Genomic DNA, 18939 nt, shown 5'->3' with positions numbered 1-18939 from the left:
ACTTGAGGGTCTGTAAAATACTTTTAGTCAATTACACTCCTTTATTATTTTTTCTAAACCATTTAAGTCTTTACAATATGAAGTAATGCTAGAACTGTCTATGATAGAATAGTTCCTATTGTGGTCAGACTACCTACAGTCCCAAAAGCAAGCAGACAGAGTTTAGAAATACTCTTGTTATAGCCAGATGATTGTAATGATATTTATTGGCAAAGGATATGTGTCATTAATTTGAGCTAGTGTTGCCAAATTACGCACATACATGCATAATGAAACTGAATAAGTAGTAGTATTCCTTTGATAGTTTGTGGAAAGGAGGGCTCAGAGGGTGAAATTTTGTGTGAAGATTTCATTAAATAATAACCCAGAGTTTTGCCATTACAAATTCATAAAAATTTAAGAATCCATCTGATTTTTAAAAAATACCTTATTTCTGTAACAGATTTCATGATCATATAAAATTAAATATGGTTAAACGTGGACCTGGCTAATATTTTGTTAGTTTCTTTATGAATAATTTCACTGCTGATGTACTTCCCTGAAGATGCCTGTTCGTTATTAATTTTCAGCTAAAATTTACTCAAGGAAAGAACTGAGGAGGTTGAAAAAAATTATTTCTTTTAATAATATAAATTAATGGAACACAAGTTTATGGAATTTTCTACACAAATATCATCTAAGAAACAGGTTAGGACTTTGCATAAGAAGTCTACTGCTGCATTTTTTATTTTAACACAGAGTTCTGATAATTTTTGTTTTGTCATAAAGACTATTTTATATGATTCCACATGGAGGGTTTGTTTTTTTGTTTGTTTGTTTTCATTTTTTATTTTTACATCTAGGAGAAACTTTTCAAATGCTCAAAGTTGACGTAATCCCTTCCTTTTAAAAGTAAATGTTTGCAACAAGTATTTTTAGTTACTTGTAAAAGGTTGACTTCCTGGTTTCTGTAAGTATGATAGTCAAATGAGTCTTATCATGAGCATGACAGTATATAGATGTCAGCTTTGAAATAAGCATTTGAAAGAATGCTTAGTTTCTTCTGAATAATCCAAGTACAAATCATGTATAAAAATAACCATGGTACTTGTATAAAAAGCTATTTGAACTTACCTTTGAAAGAATACTTTTTTTCTTTGAGACAGAGTCTCGCTGAGTCACGCAGGCTGGAGTGCAGTCGCACGATCTCAGCTCACTGCAACCTCCCAGGTTCAAGAGATTCTCCTGCCTCAGCCTCCCAAGTAGCTGGGACTACAGGTGTGCGCCACCAGGCCCGGCTAATTTTTGTATTTTTAGTAGAGGTGGGGTTTCACCATGTTGGCTAGGCTGGTCTTGAATTCCTGGTCTCAGGTTATTTGCCTGCCTCAGCCTCCCAAAGTGCTGAGATTACAAGTGTGAGGCACTGCTCACATAAAAAGTGAAAATACTTTAAATGTTTTATCAGTTTGAAGAGGTAATATAGCTCATGTAGCTATTTTTCAAAGGAAAAATACAATTTTAGATGAATTTAATTGTTCTCAGTTCTCAATAAAAAAGTTAAGTTTTTACATTGGCCTTAGAGCTGTACATTATCTCCCCACCTCAGATTTCTTCTGACTTGAATTTCTACTACTCTTTTTATTTGCTCTGCTCTAACCCCACTGGCCGCCTTCTACCTCTGGTTCTTTGCACTGCTGTTCCCTTAGCCTTAAACCTTCCTCAGCCACTTACACCCTCAACCTTTTCATGTCCTTGCTCAGATACCACCTCATCAACAAGATTTTCCTTGGTCACTGCCTCTACTACCTAATCCCCCTCTCCCGTTACCTTTTTTCCTTGTGCTTATTGTTATCTGACATCCTTTTTAAATTACTTGTTTACTGTCATTTTATCTCCTCCAGAATGTAAACTCCAAGAAGGCAGGCAGTTAGTCTACTTTGCCTTCCTAGCATATTTATTTAAAGTGCCTGGGATGGTGATTATAGCAATATAAGTTTTTAGACTGTGTCTCTTTTTCAGAAATTTGTTTACATTTTGCTCTGTTTTCTCAAGTCTTTAATGGAAATGAGAATGGTAGAGATGGGGATGGGTACAAGTTAAAAGTTGAAGGGTGTCAGGTAAGTGGAAAGGGAAAGAAGGCGAATGATTTGTCTATGAGTGCAACTCAGGATCTTAGACTTTTTTCTCTTTAGACTTATCAGTTAGGCTCTAATTTAGGAAAACTAAAACAAAAACTTAAACTTACTTGGGTTGGAGTAAAATTAGCTGGAATAAAATCCAGGGCTAGATTTCCATTGAACTAGAACCTCAGCTTTCTACTTATAAACAAAAAAAAGAATAAAGAAATAAATCAGGCTTTGTGTTGCCATGAGAGACACTGCAGATAGTGTGAATGGCACAAGCTCTTTTGCCAGACAGATTTGGATGCAGTCCTGGCCTTACCTCTTACCACCTCCATGGTCTTTTGAAGTTTATTTGCTCTCTGAGCCTCAACTTCCTCATCTAAAAAAATGGGAATAATATAAATTTTATAGGTTTGAAGAAGCAAATGAGATTATGTCATTAAGAGATCTAGAAAGTCCATGGCATATAGTATTCAAAATTATGGCTATTACTTTTTAAAGCAGCATTTCTATTTTTTCCTTCACTTTTTTGGTTCTACCAAGTAAATAAATTCGTTGGTATCAGGAATTATCTTCTCTGTGACTTTAGATATGATTTCTTAAAAGTTCTCCCCTATCAGTTTTGAAGTCCCTTATTACATTCTGAAATGATAAAGAATTTATTTCCACAATCTAGAAAGACAAAGGTTGAAAAAAAAATAGACTCTATATACTCTGGAGAAGTGTATTTATATGTTTTAAATTCTACAATCAAGAAACAACCTTTAAAGCTTTATATGATATAAGTACCTTCCTGAACAGGATAGGTATTTGCTCCCCTGAGCAAATAGTAAGGGCTCCTGTAATTTATGGATAACAGAGCTCTAACAAGAAGATAAGTAGTAATCAGGATGTGTATTTAACTTATAAAAGTTGACACCATAGAGGATAACTGCCATAGCCTTTTATAAAAAATATCCTTTTACATAAATGAGGAAGGAACTAGGAGAGTTTTTTTTTTTTTTTTTTTTTTTGAGACGGAGTCTTGCTCTGTTGCCCAGGCTGGAGGGCAGTGGCACCATCTCGGCTCACTGCAACCTCCACCTACCAGGTTCAAATGATTTTCCTGCCTCAGCCTCCCAAGTAGCTGGGATTACAGACATTCACCACCAGGCCCAACTAATTTTTGTATTTTTAGTAGAGATGGGATTTCACCATGTTGGCCAGACTGGTGTCGAACTCGTGACCTCAGGTGATCCACCTACCTCGGCCTCCCAAAGTGCTGGGATTACAGGCATGAGCCACTGCACCCGGCCCAGGAGAGATTTTGAAATCTGAACCAGAAACCTGATCAGGAAGAAATTTTGGTTGGTGGATATTTCTTCAGTTCGTTCGTTCATGTTATATCCATTTTAAATTCCTATTAACTCTTTAAATTAAAAGTTGATTAGGACAGTTTTATAGAAGATATACTACACATTTTAGAAGTCAAGTATAAGCTAACCAATGAATTCTTAGTTTTATATTGGAAATAGATTTCCAGAATAGCAGGGTAGTAAAAGACTAATTGTATCCAAATTTTAGTTCAGAATAAGTATCAGAAGAATAGTCTTCAGACAGTATATAGTATATAGACTTAAAAGTTTCTGTATAGATGCTCCAGGAGTTCTGGGTAAATTTGGTTTGAATGCCATGGTTGCTGAGGCCCAAGTTAAACTGACTGATATCCATAACCCTAATTTTAAATTCTGGATTCATCAAACAGCCTTTTAATGAATTATGATATGTTGAGTTATAAATTAGAATTGCAGTAGATATTTGATCTGATCAATTATTTAGGTAAAGATGAGAAAAAAATACATGAAGAGAAATATAGGCAACAAAATTAGGCTAATTTGTTCACAGTAATGAAAATTTAGTGTAGGTGTTTATACTTCATGTTAATTACCAACACCACATTGTAATAGCAGGTAGGTATAATCTTAAAGAAGTAAATTAAGCAATATGAAATAATGCTTCTTTGTATAAAATTCTTGTAAGATTGCATTATATAAAAGTCATATGCTTTCATAAGAACATACAATAGAGTCAGTTACTGTAATTTTGTATTTTAAAAACTACTTCGATATCCATAGCAGGAGTTCTATATTCTCTAACGTAAAAAAAATACAAAGATTGAGATTATTTTACAGAGTCATTTCCTTCTGTGTTCATATTTCAGGTTTTTATTATGTCTGACTTGTGATAAAAAATTAGAAAATAAGGACATTTATATTTTCTCCAGTTTGTTTCACTCTTTTGTGTTGCCTTGGCCCTCTAAGTGATGTGGAAAACCAATGAAGAGTTCTGTTTGGAGTGGAATAACATGCTCTGACTTCTGTTTTTAAAGATTCATTCTCTGGCTTTGGCTTCAAATTCTTGACCATTTTAAGTCATGTTTATCCTACTTTTTGTTATTTCTAGGTTTTTGTCTTTAATAGTTTTCCTTTTTCCCCCAAACTCAGCTAGCTCTCGTAGTCTCTTTACATTGTCTTATCTCTTCTTTCTTGTAACTTTTCTTTGAGGTCTCCTCTTCAGAACTTAAATTCAGTGAAGTTGAGTATATAGAGTAGCTCATGAATTCATCCTCTTATTTTCTGGGATGGTTTTTTCCAACTGTATTTCTCCTAGTTTACTCTACTCTTTATATTTTTGTCCTAGTCATGTGCTGGATGCTTTCAGATTCTTACCTATCTTTGAGGAATATGCCTCTTTGCAGAACAGAAAGGAAGGGCCAAAAAGTGAGCATCTGTTAGGTTTATTTCTTCAAATAACTCTCAAACCAAATTTTAAGTTCAGGAGTACATGCGCAGGTGTGTTATATAGATAAACTTATGTGGGTTTGTTGTACAGAAGATTTCATCATCCATATATTAAGCCTAGTTCCCATCAATGATTTTTTCCTGAACCCTCTTTCCTCTCATCATCCACCCTCTGATAGGCCCCGGTGTGTGTTGTGTTCCTCTGTGTGTCCGTATGTTCTCATCATTTAGTTTCCTTTTTTTGTTGATGTACCACAGGTAGTTGGGCTGGCTCAGCAGCTTCTTAGATCAGTGGTTTCTTAGGTAGTAATCTGCCGGTAATTGGCTGTTACTCTCCCTCATCTCCAGCTGGGTGAAAAATTATTAAAGATGCCTTCTTGGTCTCTTGTTTAGCGCTGCCCCACTTTGTTCTTATGCAGTGTGAGGTTAAGAGTTCTCTAGGGGATTTTCCTGTGAATTACCCAGACAGCTCTAGATCATCTGAAAGATTTTTAGGGATTTTAGGACACAGCAGAGACAAAGGAACAAATGAGACACACATGCAAACATGACTTTTTAGAGGACTTGGTAACCTTCCCAAGATCTGAAGAAGCTTCACTTAACTCAGTGTCCTACCGTTTGATACATATTTCACTGTTATTGATAGAAATAATTCATAGTTTGATTTGTGGTTGTAACTGTTTCTTTACTGTATTGAACATGATATCTCTTCCCCTTCTCTTTTATATTTTGGTGACTTGCTCTAAAGTAAAACTACTCACTTTCTTTAACTTGCAGTCCAGAATTAAATTCTTTGGAAACCAAATATTTGTGCATGATACAACTCTTAAGATTTGTGAATGAGGTATAATTTTTGGCATGGTACTTGTAATCAAGCAAGTGAATACATCCGTAGAATCTATGGTAATACTAGAGTCCACTGGAATTAATGTTATAGTTATTATGGAATGGGGTGAAATAATAGCAAACAGTGAGTGCTTATTACATTTTAAATACTGTTAAATTTAGCCATTTCATTAATCTCATTTTATCCTAAATTTGTGAAGGTATTATTATAAGGAAACTAAGGCAATTTAGCTTTTAAACTTTCAAAGTTTTGTGCTAGTAAAAGCCAGAGCCAGAATTCAGATCCAGGCAATTTGACTACAGAATCCGTGTTCTTAATCCTGCCATAATCAGAATCTTCCTCTTTTCCTCCCACCACAATGCCCACCCTCCTCCCCCGACCACCTATTTAGCTTTTAGTAAATTTGCATGTGAAGTCACTTTTATTGAAGAACTTTTAAAGACTATTTTCTGGCCACTGAGGTATAGATATTTTGTTTGGGAGCTTATTCACTTAATGCTTGCATTCAACACTATGTGGTTAGCAGTACCTCAGACCTCAGACTGCCTGTAGTACGTGTTAAGTCCTTAAATGACTGCATTGTGGGAGGCATTTGTCAAAAATTCATTCAATTGGCCTTTTATAAAAAATACTCTCCTTAATAGAAAACACCATTCTGATGTTTCTGGCATTAAGAATGAAACCTGAAGTATGTGTCTCTTCTTTTTACTTCAGTGCTGGTGCATTAGTTTGCTGAGGCTGCTGTAATAAAGTACTCCAAACTGGGTGGCTTAAACAGCAGAAATTTATTTACTCAAAGTTCTGGAGGCTACAAGTCTGAGATCAAGGTGCTGTCAGGATTGGTTCCTTTGGAAGGCTGTGAGGGAAGGATCTCTTCAGGGTATCTCTCTCTGGCTTGTAAAATGGCTGTTTTCTCCCTTTATTTTCCCTCTGTCCATGTCTGTTTCCAGATTTCTTCTTGTAAGGACACCAGTCATACTGTATTAGGGCGCACCCTAATGATCTCATTTTAATTACCTCTGTAAAGATTCTATCTCCAATTAAAGTCATATTCTGAGTTGCCAGGGGTTAGGAGTTGAACAAACCCACAATAGCTGGTATCCACAACACTCTTAAAAAATACAGTGCAGCAGCTATCTTTTTCAGCATTGTAGTTGGAAAAGTGGAAATGTCATTGGTTTTTGCTCATTCTACTCTGAGCCTGAAAACAGAATCTGAACCTTTTGCCACTGCACTGTTAGACAGCCAAAGAAAAGCATTATTTCCACTTTGGGAAGAGGAGGGATAAAAGTATTTGGCTTCTGGCCCAGCTCACTGGTTATGGACTATCTCCCCTGTGGTTTAGGAGCAGAGAAGAAAACAATTCTCCGCAAATAGAAGTTTTGGAAAATGATTTGTGAGACTATTTATAATTATTACAAACATGTATGAAGTTAGCAGTAACTTTAATAGTACCTACTATCAAGTTCTTAGCCTAGATCAGAGGTTGGCTAACGTTTTCTGTAAAGGGCCAGGTGCTGTTTGCAGGCCATACAGACTCTCACAACTATTCAACTCTGAATTGAACAGATGTGGCTCTGTTCCAGTAAAACTTTACAAATTAGGTGGCTTGCAGCCTGTGGGTGGTAGTTTGAAGACCTCTAACATAGATTATAAAGATACTACCTCATCTAGTTAATGTTAAAGTAGAGTGAGGTGTCTTAGTCCTTTCGGGCTACCATAATAGAGTATCACAGACTGAGTGACTTACAAATTTTTCTCCATTCTGAGGCCTGGGAAGATCGTAATGGCAGAAGATTTGGTATCTGGTGAGGACCCACTTATTATTCATAGCCAGCAGTCTTTTTAGTATAACCTCATATAGTGGAAAGGGTGAGGGAGCGCTCTTGGGCCGCTCTTATAAGGGCATTAATCCCATCCACTGCCCTCATGACTTAATTACCTCACAAAGGACCTCACCTCCTAATGCCATGACATTGGGGTTGGGATTTTAACATAAATTTGAGGGGAATGCAAACATTCAGACCATTTGACAAGGTTTAATAAGTAAGAAATAATTTATTCTGAATATTCTAAAGTAGGATAGAATGTTATAACTGGAAATGGATCATAAGGATGATTTAGTACAATTCTTTATTTTACAGGTACTGTTGACCCTTGAACAATGTGGAGGTTAGGGGCACTGATTCCCCCAACCCCAACACAGTAGGAACTTTGAATATAACCTTTGGCTCCCTAAAAACTACTAATAGCCTAATGTTGACCAAAAGCCTTACTAACATAACATAACATATGTTTACTAACATAAACAGTTAACATGTATTTTATATATGTATTATATACTGTATTCTTACAATAAAATAAGCAATAAAATGAAAATACTAAGAAAATCTTAAAGAGAATACATACTATGTATTGAATGGAAACAGATCATCATAAACATCTTCATCCTGGTCATCTTCACATTGAATAAGGTGAGGAGGAAGTGGAGGGTTTGCTGTCTTGGGTTGCAGAGATTGAAGAAAATCTACATGTAAGTGGACTCATGCAGTTCGAACCAGTGTTGTTTAAGGGTCAGCTGTAATTGAGGTTCAGAAATCAAAGAATTGGAAGAACTTAGTGACCAATTAGATTAGGAGAAAATAAGTCAATCAGTTATCTTGCAGGATGAAATCTAGAATCAAATGGAATACTCCTAATGGAGTTGCTGACTGTAGAACTCTGCAGAAAGAGTGCCCTTTGTTGTTTAAATCTGGGACCCATCCTCACCCCCTCCCATCCATACATATTCATATCCACCTCTCCCTCACCTCACCAGACACACAGCATAGGAGGCAGGGATTATGATTTGCAAAATGAAGACCCAGGCCCCAAGAAGCAGTTCCAGGTCACATAGCCAACTAGTTATACAGCCATTATGAGATCACTTATCTCTCCTGCTCCAGTGTTCCTTCCACTAACCCTTGACTGTGTCTTCACAAGGTCAGACCTCTCTTCAACTGCATTGCTGTCTAGAGCCCTAGACTAATATAAGTAAGTAAATCAGGTTTTTGTTTTTGAATTTCTTTTATCTCCAAATAGCTAGACATTTAATTCTAGATTTAGGTAGCCTTTTCTTTTACAAAACTATTGTTTCAGAGTGCACTTTTATATGGGTGAAATGTTACGTGAAAAGATTGGGTGAGAGGAAACTGATTAGCTGGGTTTTTCCATGTAATGTAACTAGGTAGCCTTTTCTTTTACAAAACTATTGTTTCAGAGTGCACTTTTATATGGGTGAAATGTTACGTGAAAAGATTGGGTGAGAGGAAACTGATTAGCTGGGTTTTTCCATGTAATGTAACTGGTATGATCCTACAGTTGATTTTTAGTTGTTTGTGTTATTTATTGCATATAATATCAGAAACTCAATCACATCTGTACTCTAGAAAGGTGAATCTAAATTCAGATATGTGTGTGAGTATAGGCTCTGGCTGCTTGTTTATCTTACGGGAAAGTTCAGTTGGTATACGTGGATTTGTGGGGGACAAGGAAAGACTTGTAAAGAAAATATTGATTATACAGTTGGACATAACCATTTTGAATTTAATGAGATGTGTTTCTGGCACGTAGGTTTTCTCTAAATATTGGTTTATAGTACTCACTGATACCTTTCTTAAATTGCTATGTGTATTGTCTTTTGTTTCTTAGCAGTGCTTTTTCACACCACAGGCTCCGCCAGTAACCTAACTTCAGCAAATGACATGGGGCTGCTATTTTATATTCTTTTCTGTCTTAATGAGTAGGAAATAAGAAATTAATCTTCTCTTGGTTACCTAAGGTCATCCTTATAAACCACAAATACTATCTTCTGCTATGTAGAGGGCATGTGATTATGCCACCGGAGGCTGTTAATGACATTTGGTTTTATTTCTTTCTACAAAGACTTTTTTGTTTTAAGTGGGTGTGATTTCTCCATACCTCCCCTACCTCTCCATCCTCATTGTTAGCTATTGTGGCTGGTGTTTAATACTCCAACTAGCTATTGAACTAGTTAACTATATTCTGAAAATGTCTTTTCCATTTCTAGAATGAATTTGTCGTTTAATGTATATATGAATATATAGATAACTTTGGAGTGTTCTGTGTGGAACAGAACTGTTTACCTTTATACAACCCACTGACATGAGCTCTGGGAATCTGAACTATCTGAAGTGTGCTGCTATGTTTGTTGCTTTTACACTATTTTTCATTTTACAGGAACACAGCCAACTGCTGTTCTTGTAGTGTGCATTACTGTGTCATATTTATCTGTTTATATTATAAACCACATATTAGTTAACTAATGTGGGTGGGGGAATATTGTTTCATTGGTGCTCTCAGATGTAGCCCTGATTTCTCATAGTTGACCTTTTATTTTCCAAGGAATTAAAAACATTTGATTAGGCTCTTAGAAGAAATGCATGATTTTTTTTTTTTTTCTCTTTTTGAGACGGAGTTTTGCTCTTGTTGCCCAGGCTGGAGTGCAGTGGCACGATCTTGGCTCACTGCAGTCTCTGCCTTCTGGGTTCAAGCAATTCTCGTCTCAGCCTCCCGAGTAGTTGGGATTACAGATGTGCACCACCACACCCGGCTAATTTTGTATTTTTAGTAGAGACGGGGTTTCTCCATGTTGGTTAGGCTGGTCTGGAACTCCCAACCTCAGGTGATCCTCCCATCTTGGCCTCCCAGAGTGCTGGGATTACAGGCGTGAGCCACTGCACCCAGCCACATGATTTAATAAATGATTAGATAACTGTCTTCTGAGAAAAAGTATGATCCCATTGTGCTAGTATTTCTGAAGATAAACGTATCTTTGGAATCAAAAGAAGCCACATTTTTAATTGGTAACAGGTAGCAGTATGATATATCCTCAGTTAGCCATTGGAGATTCTTTTTTGTAATTATGTGTTTTGATAAACTAATTAATTATTGTAACTTAAAATGACACAATAAGACCAGCAGCATTTTTTACTTTAGTCTCCCAAATACACCATTAAATCTTCATGCAGTTGTATATTTAATAACCCATATGCAAAAGAAAGAAAAAACTATCTTCACCCTATTTCTAATTACTTTTTCATTTTTTTTCTTTGCACCTGAAACCGACCAAATTCTTGGAATGTTTCCTGTGACGATTCCTTTTCTTCTCTCTTAAATATATCTCATTTTTTGAATAGGTAATATTCAGTGTTGCTTAAAAATTAGTAAATATATACCCTTTTTTTTTTGGAGACATAGTTTCACTCTTTTTGACCAAGCTGGAGTGCAATGGCACGGTCTAGGCTCACTGCAACCTCCACCTCCCGGGTTCAAACAATTCTCCTGCCTCAGCCTCCCGAGTAGCTTGGATTAGAGTTGCCCGCCACCATGCCGAGCTAATTTTTTTTTGTAATTTTAGTAGAGACAGGGTTTCACCATGTTGGCCAGACTGATCTTGAACTCCTTTCCTCAGGTCAGAGATTCGCCCACCTCGACCTCCCAAAGTACTGGGATTACAGGCATGAGCCACCGTACCCGGCCAATATATACATATTTAAAGGTACAATATAGAGTAAAGTTGCATTACTACCCTAGTACCTGCCATATGCCCAGTTTTCAGTGTGCCCACCATCACCAACACAAACATATAAGCACCCCCTCTTATTAACATCTTAGCATTCCTGTATGGTTTCTTTGTGCATATTAAGTAAATACAGTAGTTCCCCCTTTTGAAGAGGTATGTTCCAAGACCCCCAAGTAGATACCTGAAACCTCAGATAGTACTGAACCCTATATACTATGCACAGGTTTCTTTTTCCCTCTTCAGAATTTCAGGTAGAAGATTTTTTCTTACTGTAGAGCCTAGCAACCTCAGCATGATTTGTTTTTTTATTGAGAACTTACACCTTTTCATTAAAAGGAAGTATTTTACTGCTTCTTTTGGCATATTCAAATTTCCAGCATCACTACTCTTGCACCTTGGGGCCATTATTAAGTAATGTAAGTGTTACTTGAACCCAGGCATTGTGATACCATGATAGTCAATCTGATAATCGAAAGGGTCCCATAAGGAATGGGTGGATAGCATATGCAAGATACGATGGACAAAGGGATGATTCATATCTTGGGTGGGTGGAGCAGGATGGTGCCATATTTCATCATGTTACTCAGAACAGTGAGAAATTTAAAATTTATGAATTATTTATTTCTGGAATTTTCCACTTAATATTTTCAGGCCATGGTTGATTGGGTAACAAGCTGTGAAAAGTGAAACAAGGGGGGACCATTGTGTGATAAGATAAAAATAATTCTCTCTTCCTTTTTCTACATAAAAGTAAAGTGTATTAGTCATACAATTACTGCTTTTTTACTTTTGTTTTCAGATCTTTGTTAGCAAATAGAGAGTCTCCTCAGTTTTTTGTGCCAGCCACCTTCCGTTTTTTGAGACGGTGTCTCACTGTCTTGCCCAGGCTGGAGTACGTGGCGCATTCTCAGCTCACTGCAACCTCTTCCTCCCGGGTTCAAGTGATTCCTGCCTCAGCCTCCGAAGTAGCTAGGATTATGGGTGTGCACGATTATTTTTGATAGAGACAGGGTTTCACCATGTTGGCCAGGCTGGTCTTGAACTCCTGACTTTAAGGAATCTGCCCACCTTAGCCTCCCAAAAGTGCTAGGATTACAGTCATGAGCCCCCGTGCCCTTCTATTCTTCTGCTAATTAATACTTTGAATCAGACTTCTCAACATCCTTCATGAGAACTCATTTCTTCTTTGCGTTTGTTGATTCAGGATACTGTCTGTACTGGGTGTCTGGGTTGATAGCTTTTGGGCCTTACTGCCAGAGCTTTCCTTTCTACTGTGTATAGATAGTATATGCACATAAATATAAACCTGTAGAAAGAAGCACAGTGCTTAAAGAGAACTGTTGAAGTCCTAAGCAGGTAAGTGGGAAAACCAAGGACACTAGCTTCTGTGTCACTCCTTCACTATCTCTAGGGTTCCAGCTTCCAGCTGGCAAACATTTCAAATGTGTGTACTTTCTACATTCCGTCTTATACCCAAAACAAACGTTGGCATTACTGTGATTAGGCAGTTTGTGTTGTAACCATCTTGGGTTCCACAGTGCCTGGCAGATAGTTGCCCAAATGTTTATTACATGGGTATGTCATGCTCTCTGGCTGGTTATTTACTGTCTTCCTTTCTTTCTCCCATAGCCTAACTCTGAGCATTGTTCAAAGCTCTCTAATTGGCTCTTGATTCTTTGTGTCCTCATGTCACTGCCCACAAAGAACTCGACTACTCTCAGCATCTCAACTACTACATTTGTGGATGTTTCTTAACAGCTTTATTTCATTTTATTTTCTCTCATTTTCAAGGCTTTAAAGTCTACCTCTAACATATTTGCTATTATGTACTAGGTACATTTATTGTATGTTAATTTTTGTAACAAAGTACTATTAAATCTGTTATATAGATGAAGAAACTTGGGTTCAGAGGGATCACACAACTAATTAGGTACCCGGAGCTAGTAAATTGAAAACATTACTTGAAGTCACTGCACTTGATTATTCCCTGACTTCTCACACTCAAAACCTAGAAATAATGTAAGCGTTAGGAAGTGTGAAGCTTTGTTTCTGTTATAGTTGACTCTGATGTTGGGCTGTTTTCTGTACCTGTATTTCATCATTTAGAAACGAGTGATTTAGGATTTGGGATATAAATCTAAGATTGCTTATAGGATAGGATCTATCAGCCAGTTCTGTACTTCCAAGAACCAGGGCTGTTTCTTCTCTACTTAAGATATATTAATAGAATTATCCTACATGCATGTGCTGCTTTTATTTGATTAGGATTTAAATACTAAATCAGTGGATTTAATATGGGAGATAAATTATTCTGTCCTCAAATAATGTAAATTTTTTTGTCTTAAAATGTGTTTGCATTCTATTAAGGTTAATTTTTGTCCACTGACTTAATGATTTTTAAACAAGTGTACAAAATTGATTTGTTGAAGAAAATTTCTTTCTTTCTTTTTTTTTTTTGAGACGGAGTCTCACTGTGTCTCCCGGGCTGGAGCGCAGTGGCTGGATCTCAGCTCACTGCAAGCTCCGCCTCCCGGGTTTACGCCATTCTCCTGCCTCAGCCTCCCGAGTAGCTGGGACTACAGGCGCCCCCCACCTCGCCCGGCTAGTTTTTTGCATTTTTTAGTAGAGACGGGGTTTCACCGTGTTAACCAGAATGGTCTCCATCTCCTGACCTCGTGATCTGCCCATCTCGGCCGAAAATTTCTTTCTTAAACTTTAGATATAACCTAGAAAGACATGAGTTGGTTCATTTCTTTCTCAATTACTTTTCTAAGTCTATAACCATTGTTTCTATCTTATACAATAACTTTATAGTACTAATGTGTTTTTAATCATGGCTGGAGAACTATTTTGATGTTATCATCTTACCTTATGGCGTGGTATATTCATTAGTAAAGAAATGTAATGAATACTTTAAAATAGTCATTTTATCTCTAAGTATATTCATATATTCATTATTTATTTGGTTTTTTTTAACACGCATTCTAAAATGGGGTCTGATTTTTACCTTGAATATGCTCTGTATAAAGGTGGCTTTTCTAACCTGTATATAAAATGATGTTTATTTTGTTTTAAACAAAAAAAACTAAGACTTTATTGGATAATTATATCAATTTAAAAGGCTAATTTTGTTTTATATTCTAAGGGTAATTTTATCAGCAGAAAGTATAAAAAATAAAGTTATTTTTCAATTGTCATTTATCCAAGTTGGATTATATATAACTACTATTTCAGGAGATTTATTAAAAATATTTTATGTACAATATTTCAATTTATTTTTTTCTTCTTGTTGCAGGAGCTAGAGTTAATGCCAAAGACAGCAAATGGTTGACACCTTTACACAGAGCAGTTGCATCTTGTAGTGAGGTATGAAATTTCTCTTAGTAAGTATATTGTATATGAAAACATTAAATAGGCATACCTGTGAATCCATAGTCAAATTCTATGTTTTCAAAAGAAGGAAAAGCTACTGAGATACCTCAACTGGTCATTTTACTTTAGAATTTGTACAAAACAAGTTAATTGTTTCATTTCTTTTGTTTATAAGGCCTCTTGCAGTCTAAAATAGCAGAGAATAGAAAACCCTACCGCTGTCTCTTCTACAAGAGAGATCATTTTTCTGTCCTACATAACCTTCCTCAGGGTTTTTCTCTACCTGTTTACAATAGTCTGTTACAAAGGTTACACTGATTGTGATCAAGAAATAATCTCATCAATGTATAATAATTAATTGAAATGTTACTTAGCTAAACACTGAAATTAACTTCAAAACCATTACTTGATTGCACATTTTACCAGTTATAAATCTATAACTTTAAAGTGTTTGAGAGGGATTACAAGGAAGAACAGTTCCTTCTTGTTTACAGCCCTGTATATTGTTTGCTTGTCAAGATAACTGACATTTTTAGAAAATGTTCACTATTTGCAAGGTATTTTTATATTTTTCATATCTTTTAGTCCTGAGGACATCTTTGTGGGATAGATGTCTTGAGGAAACTATATAGTTAATGATTCATGAAAAACTATTCAGCTATTAAGATGGGACAAAACCTGGATCTTCTTTGTTTTTTTTTTTTTTTTTCCTATTATTTTACTTTATAATGTGTATTCGGTGCTTTTCTAAAATGCATTGTGTCCAAAGCACCTCTTTTACATACATTATAGTAGTTGTAGCTTGTTGCAAAGCTTAAAAAATAATTTAAAATACAAAATATGTGATAGTATAAGTTTATGTTCATCTAGTATTTCTTTAGTTATTCAGATTGTGAGGTTAAGAAAGGAACTCCTAAATATAGCTACCGGGGACTATCTAGTTTGGGAGGAGGAAAGGAAACTCTAACTAGTGCCTCAGGACAAACTACAGAGCTTCTGTCTCTTTGTCCTTTTTTGTGTTCCTCATTGTGAACTACATCTTGAACCCAGAGCAAGAGCTGGGCAAGTGAGGAGTCATAAAGGTGAAATGTGAGTGGGAAAGATTACAAACCCTGTAGTTAACAGAGACAATCTATTAGCTGTAGCCTCCTAGTTAGGAGAAGAAGGGAGGGGACAGTGGGTGCAACTGAACACACAACCTAACTCTGAACTGGGTCCTTGATGTGCTATAGCTTATGAACTTATGGAACTTAGGTTTGGAGATACTGGCTTCAGTTATTACGTGCAACTTTTCAGCTGCACAATGTTGGGCAAGTCTAGGAATTATAAAAACTAAGACATATTAGCCAAAATACTTTGAATTCTGAAATTCCATTGTAATGTTATTAATTTTATGGTTAACCCTCCATAAAGATGTTTCTTTAAATAAAAGCAGTTAAAATAAACATTACTGTTATTGGAACATATTAATGTTAGCCATACCTACACATTTTGTATTAAGACTCTTGGGATTGTGGCTATTAAAATAATGGATTTTTAAGAGATTAAGTCATAAGAAGGTACAATTTATATATTTGCAGAAGTTGTAAAACAGACCAAAAATTACTAAAGAAAAATTAACATTAGAGGAAGACAGCAAATTCTGCCAGAGACTTAATTCCTAATTTTTAAAAACTATGTGCTCAGCCTGAATTTAAGGGCAAGTTGTAGGTTAGAAAGCAAATAATCCTAGTAAGTTTCTTAATTCTACTCTTCAATCAAAAAATTACAAGACCAATCACTAAACAGAAACACAACCAAGAACCCTCAGAGTCTACTTCATTCCCCTGCTACCTCCACTGGAGCAGGCTCTAGTATCCACAGCTGTGGGACCTGAAGACAGATCACATCACAGGACTCTTTACAGACATTGCCCAGTACCAGCCCGAAGCCTAGTAGCTCCAGTGGGTGACTAGACCCAGAAGAGCAAAAACAATCACTACAGTTTGGCTCTCAGCAGTCCCCATTCCTATGGGAAGTGGGCTAACACCACATCAAGGGAACACCCTGTGGGACAAAGTAATTTAAACAGTAGTCCTTGAATCCCAGATCTTCCCTCTGACATAGTCCACCCAAGTGAGAAAGAACCAGAAAAACAATTCTGGTAATACGACAAAACAAGGTTATTTAACACGCCCAAAATATACCAGCTTACCAGCAAGGGATGCAAACCAAGACGAAATCTATGAATTGCCAGAAAAAGAAGTCAGAAGGTTGATTGTTAAGCTAATTAAGGAGGCACCAGAGAAAGGTGAAGTCCAATTTAAATTAAAAACATAAGCTAGAGTATGAAAGGAAAATTCTTTAGTGAAATAGGTAAAAACAATCACAACTTCTAGAAATCAAGGACACACTTAGAGAAATGCAAAATGCACTGGAAAGTCTCAGCAATAGAATCGAACAAACAGAATAACTGTAGCGCTTGAAGACAATGCTTTTGAAATTAACCCAATCCATCAAAGACAAAGAAAAAAAATTCTTTTTAAATGAACAAAGCCTCCAGTAAGTTTGGGAGTGTGTTAAATTTCCAAACCTGAGAATAGTTGGTGTTCCTGAGGAAGAAGAGAAATCTTAAAGTTTAGAAACTATATTTGAGGGAATAATTGAGGAAAACTTTCCCAGCCTTGCAAGAGATCTGGACATACAAATACAAGAAACTCAAAGAACACCTGGCAAATTCATCACAAAAAGATTATCACCTAGAGACGTAATCATCACGTTATCTAAAGTCAAGATGAAGGAAAGAATCTTCAGAGCTATGAGGCAAAAGCATTAGGTAACCTATAAAGGAAATACCTGTCAGATTAACAACAGATTTCTCAGTAAAACCCTACAAAGCTAGAAGGGATTGGGGGTCTATTTTTAGCCTCCTTAAAGCAATTATCAGCCAAGAATTTTGTATCCAGTGAAACTAAGCTTCATAAATGAAGGAGGGTATACAGTCTTTTCCAGACATACAAATTCTGAGAGAATTCACCACCGCCAAGCCAGCACTACAAGAACTGTTAAAAAGGAGCTCTAAATCTTGAAAGAAATTCTTGAAATACTCCGAAATAGAACCTCCTTAAACCATAAATCTTACAAGACCTGTGTAACAATAATACAGTTTTGTTTTTTTTTTAAAAAAAAGGTTTTCAGGCAACAAATAGCATGAGGAATAGAATAGTACCTCACATCTCAATACTAACATTGAATGTAAATGGCCTAAATGCTCCACTTAAAGGATACAGAATGGAAGAATGGATAAGAATTCACCAACCAAGTTTCTGCTGTCTTCAGTAGACTCACCTAACGTAAGGATTCACAGAAACTTTAGGTAAAGGAGTAGAAAAAGATACTCTATGCAAATGGACACCAAAAGTGAGCAAGGATCACTATTTTTATATCAGACAAAATAAACTTTAAAGCAATAGCAGTTAGAAAAAACAAAGAGGACCATTATATAATGATAAAAGGACTAGTCCAACAGGAAAATATCACAGTTCTAAATATATATGCTCCTAACACTGGAGCTCCCAAATTTGTAGAACAGTGACTACTAGATCTAAGAAATGAGATAGCAACACAATAATAGTGGAGGACTTTAATACTCCACTGCCATCACTAGACAGATCATCAAAACAGTCAGTCAACAAAGAAACAATGGACCTAAACTATACCCTACAACAAATGGACTTGACAGATATTTACAGAATAGTCTACCCAACAACTGCAGAATATGCGTTCTATTCATCAGCACATAAAATGTTCTCCAATATAGACCATATGATAGGCCGGCCGCTCAACAAGTCTCAGTAAATTTAATAAAACCTAACATGTATCAAGTATTCTCTCAGACCACAGTGGAATAAAATTGGAAATGAACTCCAAAAGGAAGCCACAAAACCATGCAGACATGGAAATTAAATAACCTCCTGAATGATCATTGGGTCAACAAGGAAATCAAGATGGAAATTGAAAAATTCTTTGAACTGAATGATAATAGTGGCACAACCTATCAAAACCTCTGGGATACAGCAAAAGTAATGCTAAGAGGAAAGTTCATAGCATTAAATGTCTACATCAAAAAGTCTGAAAGAGCACGAATAGACAATCTAAGGCCATGCCTCACGGAACTGGAGGAACAAGAACCATCCAAACCCAGCAGAAGAAAAGAAATCATGAACATCAGAGCAGAACTAAATGAAATTGAAACCAAAATTTAAAAAAAAAAAA

General features: G+C 36.2%; 1 protein-coding gene across 3 annotated transcripts in view; it reads left to right on the top strand.

Moving 5' to 3' along the window:
* ANKRD28 (ankyrin repeat domain 28) overlaps window positions 1-18939 on the top strand; it is a 127761-nt gene that overhangs the window by 31752 nt on the left and 77070 nt on the right. For all 3 annotated transcript variants that reach the window (XM_011933704.1, XM_011933703.1, XM_011933702.1), the window contains exon 4: window positions 14609-14679. Coding sequence is in view for 2 of the 3 variants with exons in the window: in XM_011933703.1 (XP_011789093.1) it covers window positions 14609-14679 (71 nt within the window). In the remaining variant the exon portion in view is untranslated. The remainder of the gene's footprint in view (window positions 1-14608; window positions 14680-18939) is intronic.

The sequence above is a fragment of the Colobus angolensis genome, unplaced genomic scaffold (genome assembly GCF_000951035.1).
Source record: "Colobus angolensis palliatus isolate OR3802 unplaced genomic scaffold, Cang.pa_1.0 Scaffold129, whole genome shotgun sequence".
Lineage (NCBI taxonomy): Eukaryota > Metazoa > Chordata > Mammalia > Primates > Cercopithecidae > Colobus > Colobus angolensis.
Note: the sequence above shows the minus strand (reverse complement) of the source record. Positions and strands in the feature narration are given on the sequence as shown.